This window comes from Clinocottus analis, unplaced genomic scaffold, assembly GCF_023055335.1.
Source record: "Clinocottus analis isolate CAN_PGR_092001 unplaced genomic scaffold, fCliAna1.0.p SCAF_7, whole genome shotgun sequence".
Lineage (NCBI taxonomy): Eukaryota > Metazoa > Chordata > Actinopteri > Perciformes > Cottidae > Clinocottus > Clinocottus analis.
This window is the reverse complement of record NW_027176229.1, coordinates 14,957,780-14,981,766: the sequence shown is the minus strand read 5'-3', so window position 1 is coordinate 14,981,766 and position 23,987 is coordinate 14,957,780. Positions and strand designations below refer to the sequence as shown.

The following is a 23,987-nucleotide window of genomic DNA, read 5'->3' as shown; positions in this document are numbered from 1 at the left end:
ATATGCCAGTGTGCGCAGAACGGGTCCTTGGCAGTGGAAGCCATTGATTTTCTCAATGCGTCTGTTTCGCGTCTCTCCTTTCTGGTCGGCACAGCATGTAATATGAGAGCACAAGTTTTTTTTTACCCACAGCAATCAATTTTGCTTAGCCGAACTCACTGGCCTGGATGGGGCCGGCCTAAGTACCTGTCTCCTCCGACACACAGCCCAGCATAGACCCGTCCTGGGCAAAATGCTTTCAGCCTAATAAAAAACATATTTGACTCAAGACACGGCCAATCTAATAACGGCCAGTCAAGTCAGTGTGACTACAGAGTGCGAACTGTGTCTCTGCTGGGAGGCGGTATGTGAGGAGCGAGTGCAGCAGAAAAGCCAAGAAATCAAAGAAATCACTCTGATCTTCAATACCCAGAGAAGATGATCCATATCACAATTTCTTCTATTGTATCAGTTTTACAGCTTAAAGTAAGATGTAGTTTGTTACTATAAAAGCAAAACGCATTGACTGCCTTTAATCCTAAAAGAACAAAAAAAAATACAATGTGAGAGCATACATGAGGGCACACTGGGCACGATTGAGTCTGATTGATATGTATCTTAAACTCCCGAGGCCTCCATCAATCTCACATATTATTAAGCAGAAAGACTAGGGTGTAAACGTTCAGTTAGAGGCGTGTCTCGTCCCTATCAGGAGACAGTTTCAGCCATCAGTTACTGTAATGAAAACAAATGGATTGGCTGTTTTCATAGAGATAGAAAGTCTGGGCTGCAGCCAAAGATAACAGGGCTCAACTCACTCAACAGAGGCAGTGTGGGTGTTGGACTCAAAAGGACTGGCATGAAGAAAAAATAAATGACTACCTATTACTGTTTCTATGAGTAATACTAAATGCAAGCTAAGAGAGGGAGGATTTTGATACACAATTCCTCCACAGTTCACACGGTACACATCAATGAAGACCCTCCCTATAAAATACTGTATAATTGAATCTATTTGCATGCATTACGATGTACACGCCATCCATTACTAGGGAGGAGAAAAGAGCTAATCCTTCAGCAGAGTGAAAACCAGCCGCAAGAACCTGACGGCCTGTTGTTCATTTCCCTGCTAATATATTGATCAAATGTTGACAGTAGATAAAAAAGAGAGCACATTTAGCAACCAATAACGTCTTACCTGTAGCCACTGTGACTGGTCACTGCGTCCAGCTGTCCAAGCATTGACTTTGCCCTGTTTGTCCAACCGAGCCTTTCCAGGCTCCCAAGTGAACATGTCCATGTTGAGCGTTCTGAAGATGCTGGAAGCCGTAACCTGATAGTCCTGGACGTGGCCTGATTTCAATCCCAGTGGTTCAGAGCAACCTGGCAACAACACAAACAAACACTTTTGTTCTGACCTTCCTGACCACATAGCCTCCTCCCCTCCAAAAAACTGTATATTTTCAATGCTGTTGCACAAAATGCAGCATGACACATCTGTGCAGGAGGCTTATTGCACGGTATTTTAATGTGTGCGTACAGTTGGATGAAACATGCTCAGCTCCCCTTACCTGTCAACTCACAACCGAGCAGCTCCATGCGTAAGGTGCAGTGCCTCCTGCAGACTTGGGGGTAAACGCGCACGTACTGGGCTTCAATGGGAGGGGTGAAAGAGTTGGCTGATGGAGCATTGTTATCGACGTTCCCTCTGAAAATCTGTTGCAGGGGATGAAATAACAGCAGATAGGGGCGGGGAGGAGGGTGAAGCAGATCATTTTTGCCGTAATGTAATGTAGCAGTCTATCTGACACTGTCTCTAGTGTCTACTCCACACTCAACAAATTGCTGTCATTCAAGGTCAATGAGCTAGAATTGCAGGGAAAAGTAGACAATTTCCTGCACCATTTGAGCCTGCAATTCATAAGAACAGTGGTGTGTTTTAAATTAGTTCTCCAATTATATCGTCATTTGTTCTGGAGAGTTTCATCCCAAAGACCTGAGATAATCTGACAGAAAAACTCAGATTCAAATGACTGATCTACTGCATGTGTGAGGCGCAGAGAAAAGGCGACAGAAAAGGAGAAAGCAAGGGAGAGACTGAGCAGTGTGTTTTCATGCGATACAAGAAGAAGGAGCTGTCACCAGGTGGCAACAGGTCAATGTGAACCAAAATCCCCGATTTATATTAGGTCAAGAATCAGGGCATGTGTGACTACCTCCAACACACAGACAGATCCTACTGTGCAGGTATTTATCCCAGTGTGCTCGGTTACAACCTCCACCAAAACTACTACATGCTAATGCACACTCACAATATTACTCACACTCTTGTTTTCTGGGCCAATTCACACTATAAAAAAGAAAAGAAAAAAAAAAAACTAAACTGAAATGACAGAATATTCAAGCCCAGACTCATTTGTTCTATGGAACAAATCTGAAGAGAAGTTCGCGGGTCGGGGTCATTTGGAGCTTGGCCAATCAGAGGAGAGTCATGGTTTGCTGTCAGGAATGATAGAACACTGTGTGGGCTATCTTGTGGCTTTTCATCCCCAAATAGTATAGAAATTCAATCTAGAAGTCATAAAAGTGGAGGGGGGTAAGGAGCGGCAAGATGGGGCCCAGTGTGTGCTAGCTAATTAAAAAGCCATCTCATCATGTCCTCCACCCTGCCCTTGACTGAGTGCACAGTCTCTAGTTGCTGCGTGTGCACGTGTGAGTGTGGGCATGTGTGTATCTGTGTATTACAGAGTGAGCCGCTAAAGGAAAAGAGGGGAGAGATGACAAGAGGTGTGTATGTGCTGTGTTTGTGTACCCACGTGTGTGTCTCACCATATCACCATCTTTGCCCTTGACTTTGTAAGTTCTCCAGGTTTTCCCATCATCACTGTAGGCTACTTTGTAAGACTTGACGTACTCTGGGCTGCCGATACGCTTTGCACCCTGGGTAATTAGACCTGTGACCCTCATTCTCCTCTGCAGGTTTATCTGTGAAGTAAAAAAAGAGGCAAAATCAAGAAATTATTACTTCTTTTCCAGGCAGTCTGAATTTGTGCATCTGTGTATGTGTGTGTGCACGAGCAGTATGCACAAGCACGTCATGGGAATCAAGTCACTCCTTTGTATCATTTCTGTCAGGGCCATCCATCTTATTCAGTAAATCTGTGATCAAATGGAACATTTAATCAATCCTCCGCTTGAAATCCAGTCTGTTAACCCTGTGCAGACTGTCAATATGGTGCCAATGTAAAGAGGCTTAGAGAGCCAAAAGTAAAAGCGGGAGCTAAGAAAGAGGAAAGTGATGAATGTTTTCAGGTGGATGACAAAACATGGTGTCTATAGAAATGTGCTTTAATATCACATAAGGATTTCATTTCTTTACTTTATATAGATGACACAGAATGCTCAAAACTGAACATTTACTTTTTATCACATGACCATAACGTAATGCCTGGCTCATAGAGTATATCAGAAACTGAAGGCAATTCAAAATGTGAGAAAGATACATTTCGAAGCATTCTTGTTTGATTGACAGGGTTCTCTATGCCCATCACGTCATTGTAGTGGTGGTTGGTGCTTCCGCATCTCATCTCTATTCAAAATGTAATAACCCAGATCCAAATGCAGGCTAGCAGCTAGCTGCAGGGATCTAGAGCATGAGTGGTGTTATACGTGCCACATGCATGCTTTCTTACAGTCTATATGTCTCACAAAGTGCCTCACTCTTGCTGTGCAATGCTGATGAACTTGTTTAAAAAATGAGAGAAGTTATTTTGTCATTTTTTTCCTGGCTCACTTTACATGAAGACGCCTGTGGTTACAAAAGAGTGGAGCTTTGTCCCACACTGTACTCACAAACATGCAGACACACAGCCTTTTACAATATTTTACAGTGAATATAAATATTCATACAAAAAGTAGGGCAGCATAACACACTTCAATTTCAGTACTATAATACTGTAAGACACTTGTGATAGTCTGTGACAAATGAGATAAAGACTGAAGACTATTATTCATTGATTATTTTGGCACTATCACAACAAGCTGCTTCAATTTCAGGAAGAAAAGCTCATGTGGCACACCCTTTGACAAAATATAAAAACACAGCTGTCTAGTCTTCCATAGCTGCAGAACAGACGGGAAGCAATAATACAATACTGAGTGAGTACTCAGAAAAGGACCATTAACCTGGAATGGCCAAACCTAAAGAAAGAAATGCTCACTCAAACAGAATTTGAATTGCATCATGAATTGGCCGAACAGACCAACTCAAGGTCGCATTTATTCTTAGAGTTTCTTTTCAAGATCATGCATTCGAGACAACAAAATCCATAACTTAATGTGATGCTGCAAACAAACAAGACTATATTTCAGCTTATGTTCGTGAATCTGAAGTCAGTTTCTAAGAACATAAACCACTTTCAAGGAAATCCATTAGAAATGGAAGACTAACTTCACTGACAATGTGGCCACATTTAGGATGGTATTCGAAGGGCTTCAGCTTACTTTCCGGTGCTGGAATGTTTAGCATTACTATTTAATAAGGCAAGGAAAATATTTGAGAGTAAAAGCATATAAAATATGTTGAGAGTAAAAGCTCATTTTTCACTGAACTGTTTAACTGATCTGTTTGAACCCACTGAGTAATACTCTCTTTTTTCTGTTAAAGAAAAAAACAACTCTAAGCTGTGTCTCCTGAGGACATTAGAGATCACATGACTGGCTCTTAGAGATCCAGCACAAGAACTTAACTGGAGATTTTCACCGACCTTCTCTGAACTGTCAAAAGTGAATGGAGTAATGCATACTAGTTTGATTGCAATATAACTAGTATGCATTACCCACTATTTCCTGACTAATACAGATATATTTTCCTACACACTTAAACCATTGCATCAAGTTAATTATACACAAGGACCTCTTTAGAGCATAAGCGCTGCGATGACTCCCACCACTTTTCTCATTCCCAACATTTCTTCGCTCTTCTCAGTTTTCTCCATAGAGATAGATATTTCTCGCACTAATTAGAAGCCCTGTCACTAAAAGGCCACTGCTGGGATAATTGGGGTGATCGTTCGCATTTTTAATGACCACTCAGAAACATACGTCTGTCACCTGAGCGCTAATAGTGATGCATGTATTTGGTTGAGTGAGGCATCATCAGAAAACACCTCCATGTGCAGACCTTTGTCAGCGGATGTCGGGAAGTAAATACCTGTGGAAAAGGCAGTTCATTTTTGTTTTTTCGCATAAAAAGCTATCCGGTGCTTATTGTGCCATATTCAAACACATTTCATTTTTTGTATTAATAGCTAGCTTCCAGGTCTTTGTATTAGCAAGAATGCTAACTATTCACAAATATAATACCAACAATCAAGACCTCATACAAACATAGCACACACACACACACACACACACACACACACACACACACACACACACACACACACACACACACACACAAACGAGATACAATATCCTCCGTTGATGACACACTGACATCACAACTGTTAAGGGGATTGCAGTACTATTGTAACAATTACATTTTCCTATGTCCTTGAAGCTACCAAAGAGCCCTGTGACACTGTTGTGTAAGAAAAATACAAATGAAAAAACACGCACATACACACAAGATTCATACTGAAATTACATCAGCTTTTAGGTTTTTTTTCTCTCCACCTTTTGGTTAATGTTTATGATTTTTGGTGTTTAATTTAATAAAACCTTATGGTCTGTATTTCACCTAAACATTGGACAACAGAGAAAGTTTGAGATACTGGTAACTCATTGGAAGCCACAGCGTACAAATATCTGGACCATGTCACAACCTCACAGTACAAGACAGTGATGTGCAATCATGATATCTTTGTGTTTGCTCATAGTGGCATTACAAACATTTGCAGGATTTTAAAATGGCCTCAACCAACCGTCCACATCTGAGATGCTGTGGCAGGACGAGGAGGAGACTGCCACACCAACCACCTGTCAGTGATTTGAAGCATTTGAAGAGGTGGTCACTGTGAGACAGCTGTTGGAGACCAATTAATTACTCACAACAGACATCGAGGTGCTGCGTTAAAGTTCATGAACCCAAACATATTTCATCCTAATCAAGATTTGGTGGGAAAACTGCAGCATAATAATGCATAATAAGTGTATGTATCCAAAAAGCTGTTTTTCAATCACTAATGACTGCAGTCGTGCAGTGAATGAGCTGTAATGGAAAGGCTTTTGTCAGGCTCACATCCCAACACAGTCTATAGAGTCGAGTGTTTTGATAACAAAGTTTACACTGAAAGGAAATGGTCAGAAAGACAGACATAGAGAGAGGTTGCATGTATACATACCAAAACATGCTAAACCACTGATGGAGATCTGCATGGGATCATTACATCATGAACAGTTTATCTTGTATCAAATTATGTAGAGACCTTAAACCTTCACAAGTGATTTGAATTGTTTCCTTCTTCCAACGCAGCTATATTTTGCTGATATTGGCCAGACCTGCACCATATTTCCCTTGAGTGTTGAAATGCAATTTTATGTGTGAGCTAGTCGTGACAAAGCTGTGGAAAACTGATATTTTGACCGTACATAGATGTGTAAACAGTAGCGAGCACAATTCACAAACACACGAAACAACATGAATACAGACACAATGTATACAGTGAATGCATGCTTTGTTTGCACGTCTGTAATGCATTATTCAAAGTATGTTGCTCTGTGTTTGATTTGAAAGAAGAGACACAAGCTGACATCCCAAAATAGATACTGCAAAAGCAAAAAAAACGTACGAATAGCCAGACCAATCTGATCCCTATCCTGAAAGAGTTGTCATCCGTCAGTGTAACCTGTTTCACACGGCAGACATGCAAACGCAGTCACGCCACATCACGCTGCACTACAAAAGCACAGGGTTGACTCCTTGACGTATTCCCAAAACACTGGCATGACCGTACACCTCTGTTCCCACGTCCCAATTATCCAGGCCCTCTGTAGAAACACACAATGCCTACAGCATCCCGTGCAACATCCCACGTGGCATCATTAAAGTCAAACAAACCGCCTGAATGTTTTATGCCCTTCTTTCCTCAGCCTCTCTATGTGCCAGACTTCTTTTCTCTCAATCATGTCGGCTGTTTTTTTTGGCACTCTCTCTCGCTCTTGTTCCTTCTTTTACACATCCACGTTTGCCCTGTGACTATATTCTCTTGTTGTTCGGTGCAGCTTCGCTTTCTCCATCACTCTCTCACACTGTAGTATGTTTTTCTATTACGTTTTGTTCACGGTTCACTGTCCGTATGTCATGTATCTGATAACGAGCCACTCCATAGGTAGCTGTCAGCATTTCTGTCATCAAAGAAGTGACTCAAGAGTAAGAGAAATGTAACATGGCTGAAAAAACATTATTTAGATGATAGTTAGTCCATCAACTACTATAATAATGAACTGCTTTTACTATATGACTGTTTAATTCTATCTTGTATACTCTGGAATCCGTGGGATGAGAGTAGCTTCGCGACTCAGCCAAGCATTCGGACTGAACAGGAAATGGGAAGACATTTATATATCATAGATATGCATCCCATTTGGAGATGGGGGAATATTCATATTCAAAGCTATGCATCATCTGACAGTTGTACTTTATGCTACAGCCATTTCATCACAGAGTCATGATGTGTGACTATTTGCTCAACATAAATCCAGACAATTAATTCTACATAGGTCATAAACAGGAGTCAAATCATGTCATTCGAGGGAGCTGTGGCAGTTTAAAAAAACATCTCTTTAATCATTGCCTAATGCAATGAAATCCCTCGGGTTATATTTCTACATTATTACACGTTGGGAGTGATCTTTCTACAGTATCAATATGTCCACTGTTTAACAATAAGCTCAAACTAATGGCACAGTCTGAAGGTCCCCCTTAAAAAAGAGCTCTATGTGGAGACTAGAGTGTATCAGTTATTGCTGCTTTGTCACAATTCGTCACAATTCACAGGTTTTTGATGGGGACCCTTAGGTTGTCAGATAACCATTCGGAGGTCTTTTATAAATGTGAAAGAGAAAGATTCAATTGTTGTTTTGGGGTATTAGAGACATTACTGTAAATATTATTGTTGATTGTTGCGCACAAATATCAAATATTTCTCTTGACATCAGAGCGATTTGCTGATCAGAATACAAGACATCAAGAAAACGCAGGGATGCATTGAGTAATGGCAATACTCTGCGTCATACTTTTGTTGCAACACAACTTCTATTGTGACACAAAATACAGCAAGTGTCAATGCAGTTTATAGATAACTGGGAGCACGTCACAACTAAAAGTCAAAAGTTTAGACGGCAGAGCTGAGTAACTCAAATCATCATCACAGAGGCAACGGCCACTAGCTGAAGACAGCTATGCCCTTTCACATTGTTCATTACCCTTGATTACACCTGCATCTGTTCTACCAAGTAATAACTGCAAAGCTATCACTACTGCAGTTTCACATTTTATTTGAAACATTAACTACAAACAAGTGATGCAAAAAGGGAGCTCACGTGTATTGTTTTAAAGCCACAGCAAACAAGAGAATAAAGTGTAACTATAATTTAGACTGTGTTCAGTCATGTCTGGCCCGCTCGGTTTGTGTACTGTCCTGTGACTATGCTTTACCTGGATCCACGGCCATCTGTCATTTTCGGCAGCAGTCCAGGCATTGACCAGGCCCTTCTTGTTGAGGCGTGCAAAGTACGGGTACCACTTCTGCAAGCCGAAGAGAGCACGGTGTGTGGAAGAGGCTGTTATCTGTTGGTTGGAGATTATACCACCCTCCATGCCCAATGGTCCAGAGCATCCTGAGTGAAGAGAAGGAAAAGAGATAGACATTTATGGCGACGTCATTTCAGCCAGTGCAATGGATATATATATATATATATATATATATATATATATATATATATATATATATATATATATATATTACTAAAAATACCGACACATTTTATAATGTCAATGATTTTCTCCTCCACCTCTTCTTTCATATGTTTTAAAGTGAAAGTCGTTGTTTATCTCAGAGCTAAAAACCCACAATCTAACACATGGTCATTAAACCTTTTTTTGTGGTTGTATCTTAGTGATGACCTTCCACTTAGATCTTACCTTGAAGGTTGTCATAGATTTGTGCACCCTGACTCCTGTCTTTCTCATTGTATTTGTTGCTTTTATTCATCACAAGATACATGGTTACAGTTACAGTCATGGCAGCCATCGAGAGGTATCGTATCTGCCTTAATGCTGTCTGCATCCGAAGGGCTAACAGGTAGCTCCTTCATCTCCTCCATCAGTAACCCGAGCCCTCAGGCTTCTACCCAAGGATCTGCTGCCACGTCTGGACAGCATCATCCCCAAAGTCAACAAGCTTTGTAACAGCTTCAAACATCCTACAGTCTGCAGTGGGGAGGCGCATGACAGCAATATCTTCAAACAGAAACACTTCCTTCTGTACGCAACTTGTTTTCCCTCTTAATCCTTATTGCTGTATCTAGACACATCAAGGGCATTTTAATAGACATGCGTACCTGTGGTGAAAGGACTGTTCTGACTGTTTATTGAGCTGAAAAACAGTCACTTTGTTGTATTTCCATTTAAAAAAATGGGAAATCCAATACTAACAGAAAACACTAAACTAAACGCAATGCAGTAACTGATGGTAATGGAGTTTGTATCCATACTGTATGTTTGATTAATATAAGACAAAACAATACAAATTGATAGTAAAACAATGTTGACACTGTTTAAGCATGTGTTTTTCTATTTCTATTTTCCTTAGCTCAGGATTTATTGAATTCAGATGGGATTTGCATGCATATAGTTTATATAATTTAAGATGGCCCATGTGTTCCAAGAAAACAACGGGCTTACATCTTTGTCCAAACAGGTTTGTCAAAACACCATCAAAAGAGAATGATGTGTGACTGCAGGTCCTCAGAATCCTTCAGCCTGAATACATTAAGTTCAAGTGTTGTGTAACTGAGAAGTCAGATCATCTCTCCATTGGCTATATCGTTCAACCTGTAAATTGTATTATGCAACGTATTCACATAAAATAAGCCTAGAAATTGTTTTCCCATGCTGTGCAATTTGAGGGAAAACCAAACAGCTGACAGTTGACACAAAGTTGGTTTAAATTCTGCTAAATATTCAGAATACGAAAACCCTGCATGGTTATATTCTAGCCCACAGTGCCTCTCAAACATGAATAGCTTCACAGCTGTATTTAAGATGTTCTGTGTTAGTTCTGACAGATGTTTCAGTTTTAATTAGTCTCTTTAACAAGCATTGTTGAGAAATGAAAGAATTTATAGCTGAGCATTTTCTGTTTTTAAAATACCTTTTGTAATAATCATGTTTTATTATATGACTACTTTACTGTAGAGATACCACCTTCTCGACAACAACATTATGATTTACTATTTGAGGTAAATTAGCTCGACAGTATTTTACAAATTCATCAATTCAAAGATAAATATCCATTGTAAAATATGTAAAAGATGGACCCCAGAGAAGAATAGCCGCTAAATATTATACAGCACCTTGTATGAATTTATTGGATGTGTGTGCTGCACAGAGAAACTACCTGAAATTGCAGTTTGAGACATGCAATTCTCAGAGTATTACGACCACTCACAGAGCTTGAACACTACATGCCATTAGCACCCATTCGTACACTGATGGAAGGGGCTACCATGCAAGGTGCCACCTGTCCATCAGGAATATCATTTGTACAACATTCACACATCGAAAGCACAGCAATTTGGGGATAGGTGCCGAAGGACACATCTACATGGGCTTGCAGAGCCGGGGATAAAACCGCCCATCCTCTGATTGAGGGAAGACCCGATCTACATGAGCCACAGTCGCCTCTATATTGTGTTTGCACAGATGATTAAATATCTGTTTTTACGAGCCTTAACACAACAAGTGTTGGGAAAACTGAGGGAGCTGTGTCCCAAAAGAATGGGGACATATCAAGTGCAAAGTCCCGCCAGAGGCACTGCTCACTCATGCCAACTGAACTATTGGTGTCAGTGTAAACCAGCCTTCAGGGGAAGCCTGGAGCCGCGGTCACCCAAAGGCTGTGATGCCTTCTCCATTTGAGCAAAACAGCAAAGTATTTCGAACCCGACGCTTACACACAGACACACTAGTCGCACACACACACACACACACACACACACGCACACACACACACACAATGAAACTGTCATGGTTGGGAGCTGTATGGAAACTGCATGGAGACAGAAGAAAGCCAAGAGTCAAAGAAGAATGGAACAATGAAAACAACCAGCACGACTTATCCATCTGCTAAAACAATGGGGCTCTAGGCAACAGTGAGGCAGGGAGACAGTGAGTAATGTCTTAAGACGGTCCAGGGGGATTGACGTGAGGCTGGGAGAGAGCAAGGAGTATATTTGTTTAGAGTGTTTGTACGGACATAGATGTGTTAATATTTTCCACTATGGTAAATCACTCGTTCTTCCTTGTGTTTGACTCATCGCTTCCAGACTGATGATGAGAGGATGGTGTAGGTGGATGTGGTATAGCGTCCTGCTGAAGCTAAGATAACCTACTGGTTTTCTGATCTGATGGATTCAGTTTATTTACACTCATTAATTCTTAGAAAAAACATACAGCTTTCATTTTTTGACATGGTAGACCAAACTAAACCCATGACTCAGACAAAATGACCATTGTGTTGGATAAACAGTAATCCATATTGTATGTTAACACTCTATTCCTCATCATATTAATTCAGAGACAATGGATACTGTATCTTTGTGTATTAGTGTCAGTCTCTCCTTCAGGAGAGTAAAGAAATACCAAGGAGATTTGTTCGTCAGCGAGATATCTCTGCAATTGATTAGAATACATTTCTCCCATTATATATTTGTATCCATAACTGTGAAATTATATGAAAAATATAAACCTAAACATGTCTTTAGGTTTTGTACATGTTTTTAGGTTTTGCAGTAAGATGACACACTACTCTTAATACGTTTCTCATTCAAGAAAAACAAGACAAAGGGTGTACAGCCATGCCAACAGCTCTGCAAAGCTGTACTTGTGAAGTCAGGGGATCAACATTTGCTTTGAGTAATTAGGCATGTATACAAATGGCAGGCTAAAGGGGTGTTAATTGACTTGATGGTGATAACTCCTCACCAATGTAAAGAATGTAGAGTGTGCAAATCAATACAAAGAGCAACACAACATCCTTCATTAATACTGACCTTCAATTCATTAGGGACCCTTTGGACTTACACATGCTATTATAGCCACGCAACAGATAGCATATCGCCATGATTTCAATGGAAATGGAATCTACGTTTCCTCCTGACGAGCTGGGCCCTGTTTTTCGTACCTGGTTTACTGAGTTACCTGGATACATTTGAGCAACACATCAAAATCCCTTACACTGGCCTGGGCAGGTTTAGTGAAAGTTCACTGCATAAGTTGGCCACTCCCACCGGACAAAAAGTCAGCTCCGCTCCTCATTGATGAAGGAACTCATTTATTTACAAGACTTTCTGGAGCCGTACATTAAAAACCACACGGTGCAGCCGAGTGTTTGGCGTCTCACATAATGTACACAATACTTACTCTATGCAGACTGGATCACGGAAGGATTGTGTGAAAAAAAAAAGCAACGCCACAGCTCGCATTTTGGCGAGTGGTACAGGTTTGTGTCCGCGATGCGCAGAACATTGTGAAAACCGCTGCATTTAGTTTATTTAGCGCTTAAGAAACTTATGGATGTGTTGAAAGCACTAATAAGTATATGACAGTGATATTAGTACACCATACATATCATTATTGTATAACATGAGTAAGGTGGACTCGTGATAAGAAGAATACAGAGAGTCACACACATACACTGATCTGCCCATACACATATTCAAACTCCTAGTTATATGGTAATTTACACAGACCTACATGAATATACACATATATAGTACATTACATATATCCTCATATATTAATTTGTATACTATTGCCAGCAGGCACATTTAAAAACATATAATCTGAGTGATTGGTGTAATGAGGCCACTAAAATTAGCCGATAGGTTTTCTCAACACTGACACATTTACTTGTCTGATATTTTACGATGCTTATGTGACTCCAGCCCGACCAGTGGAGGCGGCGTTGTGCCTTTTACAACAGGAAGTGTTGTACGCTGTGATTGTGAACTTTTCTCCCTTCTGAAGAGAAGCGTATGCACGCAGTTATCATGAGGACTGACATCTGGTCAGATTGAACGAGACCGTTTGAGGGCGGATCCACCTTCGAAAAAACAAATAAACCAGATGTCAATCATCTCAGTAATTTAAGATGGATTTTGGATGGACTTTGGTGAACCACATACGAAAAACAGTGCCCTGAAGTGAAGGGTCCAGAAGCAATGGTGCGTCAACACAGTATCATAGTTGACTAGTTGCTGCAACTCTTCGGCAGAGCTCTTGTAAGGTATTCTATGTGGATGTCGTTGCAAGACACTGTTGCAAAGCCGCAGTCCTTCACACCTTGCAGCAATGAAGGGCTTCTCTTAACGAGCCGCCTGCCAGTCGTCCGTCAGAGCAGCAGAGGCAGCCAGCCCCCGGGCCTTGGCCCGCTGGCCCCCGAGCATACATCACCTCTGCGACAGCATACATCACTAACACCAGCACTACCGTGATGTGACAGCTGAATCCATCTCCCACAATCTCTACCTACAGCCTCAACGAATTAGAGCCGCACTGAAATTAATACAAGCATACCAATGCTAATGAGCATGCGGTGGAAGGAGGGGATGAGGAACGGAAGAGAAGAATACGCACACAAAATCAACTTCCGCCAAACAAAAGAGACTAAATAATTCCAAAATGATAGGCCAACCAATGCAGGATATTTTATGCTGATAGTGATTTTTTTTTCTTCTGTTTCTGTTAAAAAAAAAAAAAAAAACGCGACAAAACATTGTAAATGATAAAAAGAGGACAAAATAAATAAATAAAGTAACTTAATCATTGCTCTTTTCAATTTTTGATCCCTTTTTTCAGGTCAGCTGAGAACATTACTCATTTTTTTCCCTGGCATACAGTCAATTTTACCCAGATACTTATAGTGATATTTGAGTTCAAAAAATGTATATATTTTTTCCAAAACCCATAACAGAAATAAACATTTTTTATAAGGTTCTGACAAGAAACATGCTAAGGAGGACATTTTAAAGCGGTCTATGACCAGTTCATGTGCAACAAAAACGCAGAAAAGTGTTTTCAGCAAATTAGTTGATGAGGAAATTTTATGATCGTTTCGATGTTTTGTACAGTTTCAAATATATTAGAATTAAAAACATTTCTCAATGAACGTCCAAGTCACCGTATTAAAAACAGTGTATTATAGAGTTACGTCACAGCTGATACTGGTACCAATAGCTTATGGTTGCTAGTTGCCATAGGAATATGACCCACTTCCTGGCACATTATTGGTTTGGAGACACAAATAGTGACTGTCAAGAAAATCTACGTAAAAATGTGTCACTCTACGTCAAGCTTAAAGAAACAATAATGAATCTCAGTCCTGAAAATGGTCTAAGACCAACTAATGTCATGAGGACATGACATTTTAGGGTAATATGCAGTATCATTTTACGGTAATATGCAGCTATCTATATATTTTACTGGGATTCATGTTGGCAAGCGATATATATTCATTTTTCTCACTATTGGCTTTCTATTGGATCGTGAGAAGTAATACTGAAGGCGCTAAAATCGTATAATTACCGAATAGACACAATGTCCAATAGCTTACTGCTGCCATCACATAATTCATTTCTGGTATGGCCGAAAAATGTACAGCTGCCTAATCTGCAACAGCCAATGTGTGTATGTGCTTGCCCACTCACACAACGTGGGTTGAAGGAACAAGTCAGAAGAGATGACGAGTCCATGCATAAAAGTAGATTCCAGGCATTCTGCCCTTTTTCTATCAATGTTATATTCATTGGGCACCACACACTGTATGCCTTATGATATGGCTGCAACATATTCAACAAATGCATTTAAACTGCAAAGGCAGAATTAGAGGGTAATTCCCCCACATTTACGCATGAAAACCACTATACTAATTAACATGTTTGTGAGAAAAATGTCCTCTGGGCCTCTTGGGAAGCTTTGAAAACATGAGAAAATAACTCAAGTGATGTCACAGGGATGTCATGAGGGTTATCTCAGGCTACACATTTCTGCCTGAATAACTGTGTTACAAAGTGAGCATGTTAAGTGTAAAGACGTGGGTGTTTAGCAGGACGTTAGGGCAGTATGTAATGAAAGAAATCCTTTTTTTTCATCTTACCATTTAACAATCTTACAATATTTTTACTGAAATGGAGTAATCGAGAAACAAGGGAGAGAAAGAAGGCGGTCCTTCTGTTATACATTTTGTGATAGTATTGGTTGTTCCTTGTCATCCAGTCTCTTGTTTCAGGTTGTTTTTTACTTGAAGCAACGTCGTCAGAAAAGATAGATATGTACTTTATTAATCACCAATTTATGTATTTCAGTATTGGTACTTGAATGTGTTTGGCTACTTAAGTTCATGAAACAAAAACAAAACAAGGTAACAGCGCCGATGTTTAGCTTTAGGGGTGTTTGGGGTTGTTTGTATCTATAAAGATTAAACAGTGTAGTAATGTCTTACTTTTACACACTCAAAGATACACTATGATCTCTTGTGGTTGTAAACATCCCCAATTTAAAGGAGCTAGTCAGCACTTTCATCTCATGGTCATTATCAATCTGATGTGCGGAAATACGGAGCCAAAAACAAACAATAACACTTACAGACTGTACTGCCACTTTGGCTGGCTGTATAATATGCTCTACAAATATAGAGTTTATGTGAGAAAATAGAAATGAGCACCATTAAACAAAGGCTAGCATATGTTCAATTAGCAAGACTAAATCTTGTTCTTCACTCACTCCACCAACCGTAACAGTCAGGCAGTGCGTCTTAACTCCTCTAAACACAAATTACCTTCTGTTATTCCATTTATAAAACAACTGTATCAACTTCCAATATGTCTCTCTTTCTAACACAGACTTTTTCGTGATCATTTCTGAATGTGTTGTCATACAAATGTGCTGCACATTTCCACCAGGACAAATTCCTCGTTTGTAATAACTTATGTGGCAATAAAACCTTTCTGATTCTGATTCTGACATAAATATAGAAAATCTGATGAATTATTTTGGGAGTAGCAGTGAAGGGGTGGCTCAGGTCTCCGGGTCCACGAGTACATTAATCCTAACATGTTCCTTGAGTGAGCAGACCAAATCCCCACAATAGCATAATAAACACACAAGGGCACTCTAAGCTCTCCATCGTCTTAGAAAAAGAAAGCGACTTGTGATAAGTAGGAAGTGCTCTCTCATTCGACATAGCCACTGAGCAGAAGAATAAAAAGAGCGCTTGCAAGTACAAAGTGGCCTTAACTTCTCAGCATTTGAATGTTCAGAGGTTTTTGAGGGTTCATTGTGTGTTTGTCTGAACATGCAAAAATCGTCCACAATAATATAAAGATAAGTTGGGATTTATTTTTGAACTGAAAGTTTGCATAGGCGTTGTGTATAAATTGTACAATGCTTATTTGCCTTTAACTCAGAAGACATGAACATTGTTTGGAATGCAAAGACTGTATTAGGAAAGAAGATTAGAGCCACATGCAACTCCTTCTTACTATCAAGATGCTGACTTAAAACGGCAAAAACAAATTTCACATGTGGCTCTAGACCAACTCCATACTTTGGAATTAATAAATGATCATGCTGCGCTAGCCATATCCAATTTCGAGCCATAGGCAATTTCAGTTTATGTGCGTACTTTTAGAATCTATCCAGATTCAAAAAGATAGATTGAGATAGATTACGAACAAAAATGATATTAACACCTTTGGAATAACAATTTCCAAATGTTCTAAGATGCATTGCTTTTCCACTAGCAAATGTTGAAAACTCTTAATTTCCTTGTCTGTGGCTTAATTTCCCTAAAACATAGTGTTTCTCAGTGTGCAATGGTGCACACTGAGCATAAAATAACGATAATGGCTATTATAAAACATACCCAAAACAGAGATTGTCCTCAAAGCTAAACTACCTTTTTTAACCAGTGAACAGTTGGTACATCCAATGAAACCTGTGAAGATATTCGGTATGGGAATTAGCCCACAAGCAAACTGTGTAGTGTGTGTGTGTGTGTGTGTGTGTGTGTGTGTGTGTGTGTGTGTGTGTGTGTGTGTGTGTGTGCTAAGAATCAATTGATAGTTGTCAAAGACTTAAAAGAAGAAAAAAAGAAGAAAAAAGAAATATGAGCACTTACTGTATTGACAGTTCCTTCCCATGTACTCCCCTGGGCATTCGCAGGAATAGTTGGCAACCCGATCGGTGCAAATGCCTCCGTTCTTGCATGGGTCCCTCTCACATTCGTTAATATCTGGAAGAGCCACAAAACAAAAAGAAAGGTTCATTCATGAATTTGAAACAGACATTGCCAATTAAAAATGTCTCATCCTCAGTGGAATGCACTGCTCACTTTAGGATGAGATACAACATTTCTCATTGTGTTATTTGATTGAGTCTGCTAATAGAAGCTTTCACAAAGACATTGGTTTCTTGGAACTAACAAATCAAATCGAGACTACTAATGCTAGCCCTAACTAGTTATGTGTTAACCCTAACACATAACGAAGTTAAAAATGTTAAGATTTACAACGGACCTTGTATACTTTGTTTTCAGTTGAAAAAAATAAATACATTGTCAGTTCATTGAACCACTGACAGTTTGTTTGCCATAGGCTTGCTGAATATCCACACTCTCTCATAAACCATAGAACTGTAACGTTAAAAATAGTCCCACTATCACTAACGTCGGGTAAATTTCACCCGATATAATGTACCTGATAAAATATACTAAAATATATTAAAATACAACAATACAAGGCAAGTTTTAAGTACTCTTCTTTTATTTTATCCTATAGAACTTATCATAAAACAAAAAACAGGTATCACATAGAGACGCTGAAAAAAGGCTCAAAATCCAGTGAAAAATTAGGGAATCGTCAATAAGAAATTATTAAAAATATAAATAAAAGAGCTATGAACTTGTTATTTAGTCCACATGTTCCTGGGACATGTGAGTAATGTTCTGTGAAGGAAAAGTCTTCCCTCAATGTGAAAACCCATCCGGGAAAAAATAGTCCGGGAAAAAATAGTCTCTAATGTCGGCTGAAAATCACCCGAACACGAACCCGTAGAAGAAACAGTGATTGGAGCAGGAAGACACGCCCACCTTTAATGACGTCTGTGAGCAGCATGAAGCTATACAAAGACCCAGGCAACTCAGACAAAAACAACACAATGAAAATAACGTAACAACCTTCGCTTGGGTGAAAATCACTCAACGTCAGTGTTCTCGGGTTAAAGTATCACACAAATAGAAGCGCAGAACAGAATTGCCTCAGAACATGTTCTTCTCTGATTGATTCATCAACCAACTACAGAAGGTGACAGAACAACAACCACACACGTCCTACCCATTAGTTTCATCTCCCTGAGATTGTATCTATAATATGTATATATATATATGTATATATATATATATATATATATATATATATATATATATATATATATATATATATATATATATATATATATATATATATTTGATGAATGTCCTGTATGCTGCAGAAAAATAGTCATTCTCTTCACACATAGTCACTGAGGTACTATAACTGGAAGAGTGAAATAATATAATTGAACTATAAATCTATCAACAGTTTAACCTATTTCATTTGAATTTGTCTTGGAATTCATAAGGAGTTTATGTGTCTGTCTGAACGTGAATATTGATCTCTATACAGAATATACTCTAAGTATATTCTTAATTATCCTCTAACGCTATATTTTTATTTCATTTATTTTGTAAGCAAACCAGCCAGCACTTTCAAGACAAGTCCTGTCTTTTAATAATATACATCCTGCATGATAGAGAAGCCTTGTGATTTGTTAATCATTTAATACAAAGCCAGGGGAAAAAGAAGCAGGTTATAGATCAAATAATCAGCTCCCTTCCTCATTGATGAAATATAAATGCAACAATCACAGACCCTCTGAATATGATGCAACCCAACTGGTATATTTCTTAGGGATATTACAAAAAATGACAATGCACAAAGTAGATAGATCAAACTGAATCTGCAGGGGCCACTCATCTTTAATTATAATTGAACATGTAAATAACAAAGCGAAGTAAAACTATTTTGCCTGTCAAGCTGTGAATATTTATATGAATATGACATTCATAGTGATGATATTTGCATAATTTTAGTATTTTTCTGATTGTCTGCTGGTGCATATGTGTAGACCGTAGCTGTTTTCCAGTGTCTGTTTCTCAAGACATTTACTAAATAATTTCATAAAACTATTCAAGATGCAATATGCAGTTGTAGCACATTGCTCTTCGTTGAAAGAAGAGCAAAAAATGACACTGAAAGCTTTTCCCAATGGAAAATATATTTTCCCTATTCTGCCAACTGGCCTCAACAATTACAGTTTGATTGACAGATAAAGTGCCGACACTTTTATAAGCAGTTTCCAATGATGGGTCGGTTCTAACAAACCATCTGGTGCAGCAGGTTAGTTGCACAGGTGAATTTGCTTCTCCCTAAAATTGCATCATGGTTGGATCTGTATTTTCTACAGTCAGCTGGGACCATGCAGTTGAGTACATGTGGTTTGACTCATGTAGATTCAACCTCCACGGGACAAATAAAGAGATGCTCTGCACACATTATGGACTGACACAGCTAATTCCAGAACCTTTCATGTTTCAAATGAGATACAGAATGAAGCTTCCCATTAACCAGTTGTCTCAGGTTCACATGTGATCTTTCTTATGCTCCAGCCTTGGCTTTAACTCTGCTTTGTGAAGACAATGTGTTATAAAGGAAAATCCCAAAACTGCTAGCATGAACAATATAAGAAACCAGCTTCCTACTGACAACACACAATTGGCATCATGAAGATAAAACAAATAAGCGTTAAAGGGAAACATCTCAATTATGGGAGTGGATGCAATTAAGGTGGATTATGTGTACAGCCATGTAAAGAACCATAATCCTCATTGAACAATTCAGCTTCTCGGTGTTTTGTAATTGTTAGCACATGTGACAAAACCAATAACAAACAAATACGATTATTAGTAGGAGGTTAATGCAATTCACAGCGGAGTAATTTGTAGAAAGGAATATGTGGTCTTTACTAATTGCCGAAGGGGAACACTCTGATGTGATCTCATTGCCACTTGTAAACATTAAGATATAACGCATCCAATGCACTGAATGTAGATCCATCTGTAAATAAATGCCGGAGCCTTACTATGAACGCCTTAACTTTAATGACACACATGTTGCAGTAGGTTTCAGCTCAGCAAGCTCTTGGGAAAATGGGAAAATGTAAAAGCACATCCTGTAGAGACTAGTACTTCAAATATTAAAGAAGTATAACAGGTATGTACATCCATCCATTAGCCATAACTGCTAAACCTTAAGGACGCTGGTGCGAGGAAGGCACAGGGTATACCATAAACCATGACATCATAAACAATCCGCAGGTCATTCTGCACACAGCCTGATTCACTGTTATTTCACCACTGTAAACACATTGAAAAGTGATGTTGTTGTTACACTGTACGTTCACATCCGGCTTTGTTGCCACCAGTACTTTAGGTTTAAGTACACAGGTGAGCCAAATGGGCAGCCACTCAAATAGCCAGGAGCACAGCAGACCACAGAAAGGTGTAAAAACAACTGGCCCAATCTTACAATTTGCTTTCCCTTTTATGAGAAACACAGGAAAGGAAGACTTTAAAAGGGCTGTCAGAAAATCAGGTGGGAGAAAGGGATTACTTCAGAAAATGCAGTTAAGTCACCCAACATTAAATAGAGAAGAGAGGTGACGAGAGTTGAGGAGAGGATTGTAGAAAGAGAGAAGAGGGTGGAAAGAGAAACATGTGCAGGCCTCGTGGTCAGGTTTATACATTCAGTGTTTCTGTTTACACAACACATCCATAGGCATGCATCCAAGGAGTTCCCCTAATAGTGAGATTCTACCATTATGCAATTTAATAGGTCATTAAAGCCTTTTAGAAAAAACGACATTTGCAAGTGATGTCTTTAGTTTAATGGGACTGATGCTATCTTGATTATAACAGATTTAACAAGCCAGTTTGAGCAAAGATGTCCACAGCGCATGAGACAATGAAACTACAGGGCATACAATTTAATATAATACAACAAAGTGGTTCAATAACAACTTGTGAAAGTTATAATGTTCACTTAATGTTGAAACTGAGCCAGGATGATGCTGATTCAACTACTACTGTATTTGGTTTTATTCCATTAGATGGTAACGATCAACAACTACAAGGTGTTTCTGTTTTGTCCACCTGCTGCTCATCCAGTGGTGGACCACAGGCAATGGGCATTGGTCAGTAACACCAGGCAAATGACAGAGTAAATGATGGTGAAGGGCCAATGCAGTGCATTATGTTGCACAGGTGCATATTTCATTATGTTGTCAATAAAACTAATTCATTTCTTAAAGAATATATTGTGATTTCAATAAATTAATTGGTTGTCGTTGTGAGACATATTTAAATTAAGATTAATATAATTATTATGACCATACTGTTATCATGATTAACATCACCGTCATTGTCTTCCTTACCCCTTGAAGAAAGAAAAATAATTCTGTCCACGATGAACCCCAGAATACATTTGAACGGTCGGGGATCAGCTCAGACTCTCACCGGTCCACTGGAATGTCTTGCTACCTTGCTTCGCTCCTCTATTGCCATCTAAATAGTGTCTCAGTCGGACAATAATGAGAGGAAGGAATAGTTATATGTGTCGGGAAATAGCACTGACTGTAAGCGCTAAATTGGCTTTTGTGTGTCTAGAGAGCAGGAGACCTGCATTGGGAGGGGGATTTATCGGTGCCGTCTCCGCTGGGCTGCACTGACCTCTGCAGCGCTGGCACCTGCTACAGACTCACAAACACACAGTCCAATGAATCTGCTTTCCAGTTCATTCAACAGTAAAGGCAGTGTGTCAAATTGTTCACGATGAAGGATGTATATGTGCCATAAAGATGAGGTCAAAAATCATGATGTTTCATCAGTGTGGGACATTTAAGGGTATCTATTGCCAGAAAATGTATGTAAAATAATTAAGTATGTTTCTAGTTTGTGTTTAATTACCTGAAAAAAACAATTGTTGTGGTATTACCTTCAAATCTTTTCTATCTACATAGTGTACCGACTTCACAGAACCATGCTTCTACAGTAGCCCCAAAGGAAAAAAAAAACTTTTTCTCTTGATAGAGTCATTTAAATTTTTGCATTCACCACCATGGTTCTCCGAAATGAGAGCTTTCAGTGGGTGGCAATGTACAAACTCACCACTAGATGCCACAAAATCCTACACACCGCACCTTCAGACCCTGTCTGTGTGTAATTCATTATGCAATAATCAGTGTTATGCTGCGTTTCACTTGCATAAGTTTACTACACTCTACTATATGTGGTTTATTTGTAATTTCGTAATTCGCCCCGGAAAGGGGCGTGGAGCATCTCAACGTGGATTGGCTTTCGCAACTGCTACGCCTGAGTTGGAAAATTTCAACGCGCACGAATGAGGCGAATATTTCGCAGCGCGCCATTCGCGCCGAGTTTTCACATCATTCGGCCCCCGGCGGAAACTTGGGTTGACATTGCAAGCAATCGACTCATGCAAAAAAAACTAAAAAAAACGCTTTTGCTGTAAACACAACATTACACAACCGACCAAAGACAGAACACATATTTTTGAGACATTTTTAACAATATTTCTAAAAGGAAGACAACAATGGATACCTGCATTTCCTCAAAAGATAACTATGGACATCTAATTGAAAGTCCTGATTCATACTAAAATAGGCTTTTTAATTTCAGCAGGACATAACTATAATAAGCAGAACCAGGAACTAAACTGGCCCAAAACAACAACATATATCACACAAATGATTGAAATAAATGCTTGGTAATAGCTCGTAATCCTCTCAAATTTGTAAAGCCCTCAAACTTAATTAGCAGAATTAAAGGTAATGTCCCGGCAGTATTGCCTCTAAATCTCACCCACTTCCTTTATTAAATTACAGTCAGATGTTGGGTAAATCTGGGTAAAGCCTTCTTTTTCCTCTGCCAAGACACTGTAAGCCACACAATTGGAGGTTAGTCAACATTTTGCTTTCATGTGGAGATGTCTCATTGTGTTACATCTCTCCATCTGGACTCAGTTTAGCCCTCATGCACAGTTTCCCCTGGGGAAGTTTCATCTCATCTTATCTGTTTTCATGCCATAGAGCCAGTAAACCTAGACATGTTTGGTAAGCAAACGGGTTCTCTTGACATCTTTATCTGGGAAAGGAATAGTGTTATGACCTCTACAGTCAGTGATCGACAGCAATGAAGTAGACAACTGGTTGTTTATGCCTGCCACATAATTAACCCCTGACCTTGAACACTCGTACTTCCAATGAAGTAGTCATCCTATTTTTTTCATCCAATAATGAATGGGGCTTACTCTGGGACAGGCGGCTGCTAATGCCCAGTGATTCATGTTGGTCTACTGCAGTTGTTGGATTTGATAGTTAAAAAAAAATAATCCAAAAAGATTGTAATCTATTAACACATTGTATGAATTTATCAAGGGATAATCTAAAAAAAACCCACAGCCAATGATGTACATTACTTGGGCGCTAGTCTGACCAGTAAGACTATTTATCATTAGCTCTTTCACTGAGCACTTAAATGATGTCGTGAAAACAAAAATCATTGGGAATATTTTTCTGAGGCCCACCTAAAGGATGTAAAATAGAGCCCTAA

The 23,987-nt window shown here is 39.3% G+C and overlaps 1 protein-coding gene across 3 annotated transcripts in view; it reads right to left on the bottom strand.

Annotated features, from left to right (window-relative positions):
* The window catches only part of edil3a (EGF-like repeats and discoidin I-like domains 3a), a 106,274-nt gene that overhangs the window by 25,302 nt on the left and 56,985 nt on the right, over window positions 1-23,987 (bottom strand). For all 3 annotated transcript variants that reach the window (XM_068604772.1, XM_068604773.1, XM_068604774.1), the window contains 5 exons: window positions 17,382-17,495; window positions 8,639-8,820; window positions 2,809-2,964; window positions 1,551-1,695; window positions 1,178-1,362 (listed from right to left, as the gene is read on the bottom strand). In XM_068604772.1, the coding sequence (XP_068460873.1) occupies window positions 1,178-1,362; window positions 1,551-1,695; window positions 2,809-2,964; window positions 8,639-8,820; window positions 17,382-17,495 (782 nt within the window). The remainder of the gene's footprint in view (window positions 1-1,177; window positions 1,363-1,550; window positions 1,696-2,808; window positions 2,965-8,638; window positions 8,821-17,381; window positions 17,496-23,987) is intronic.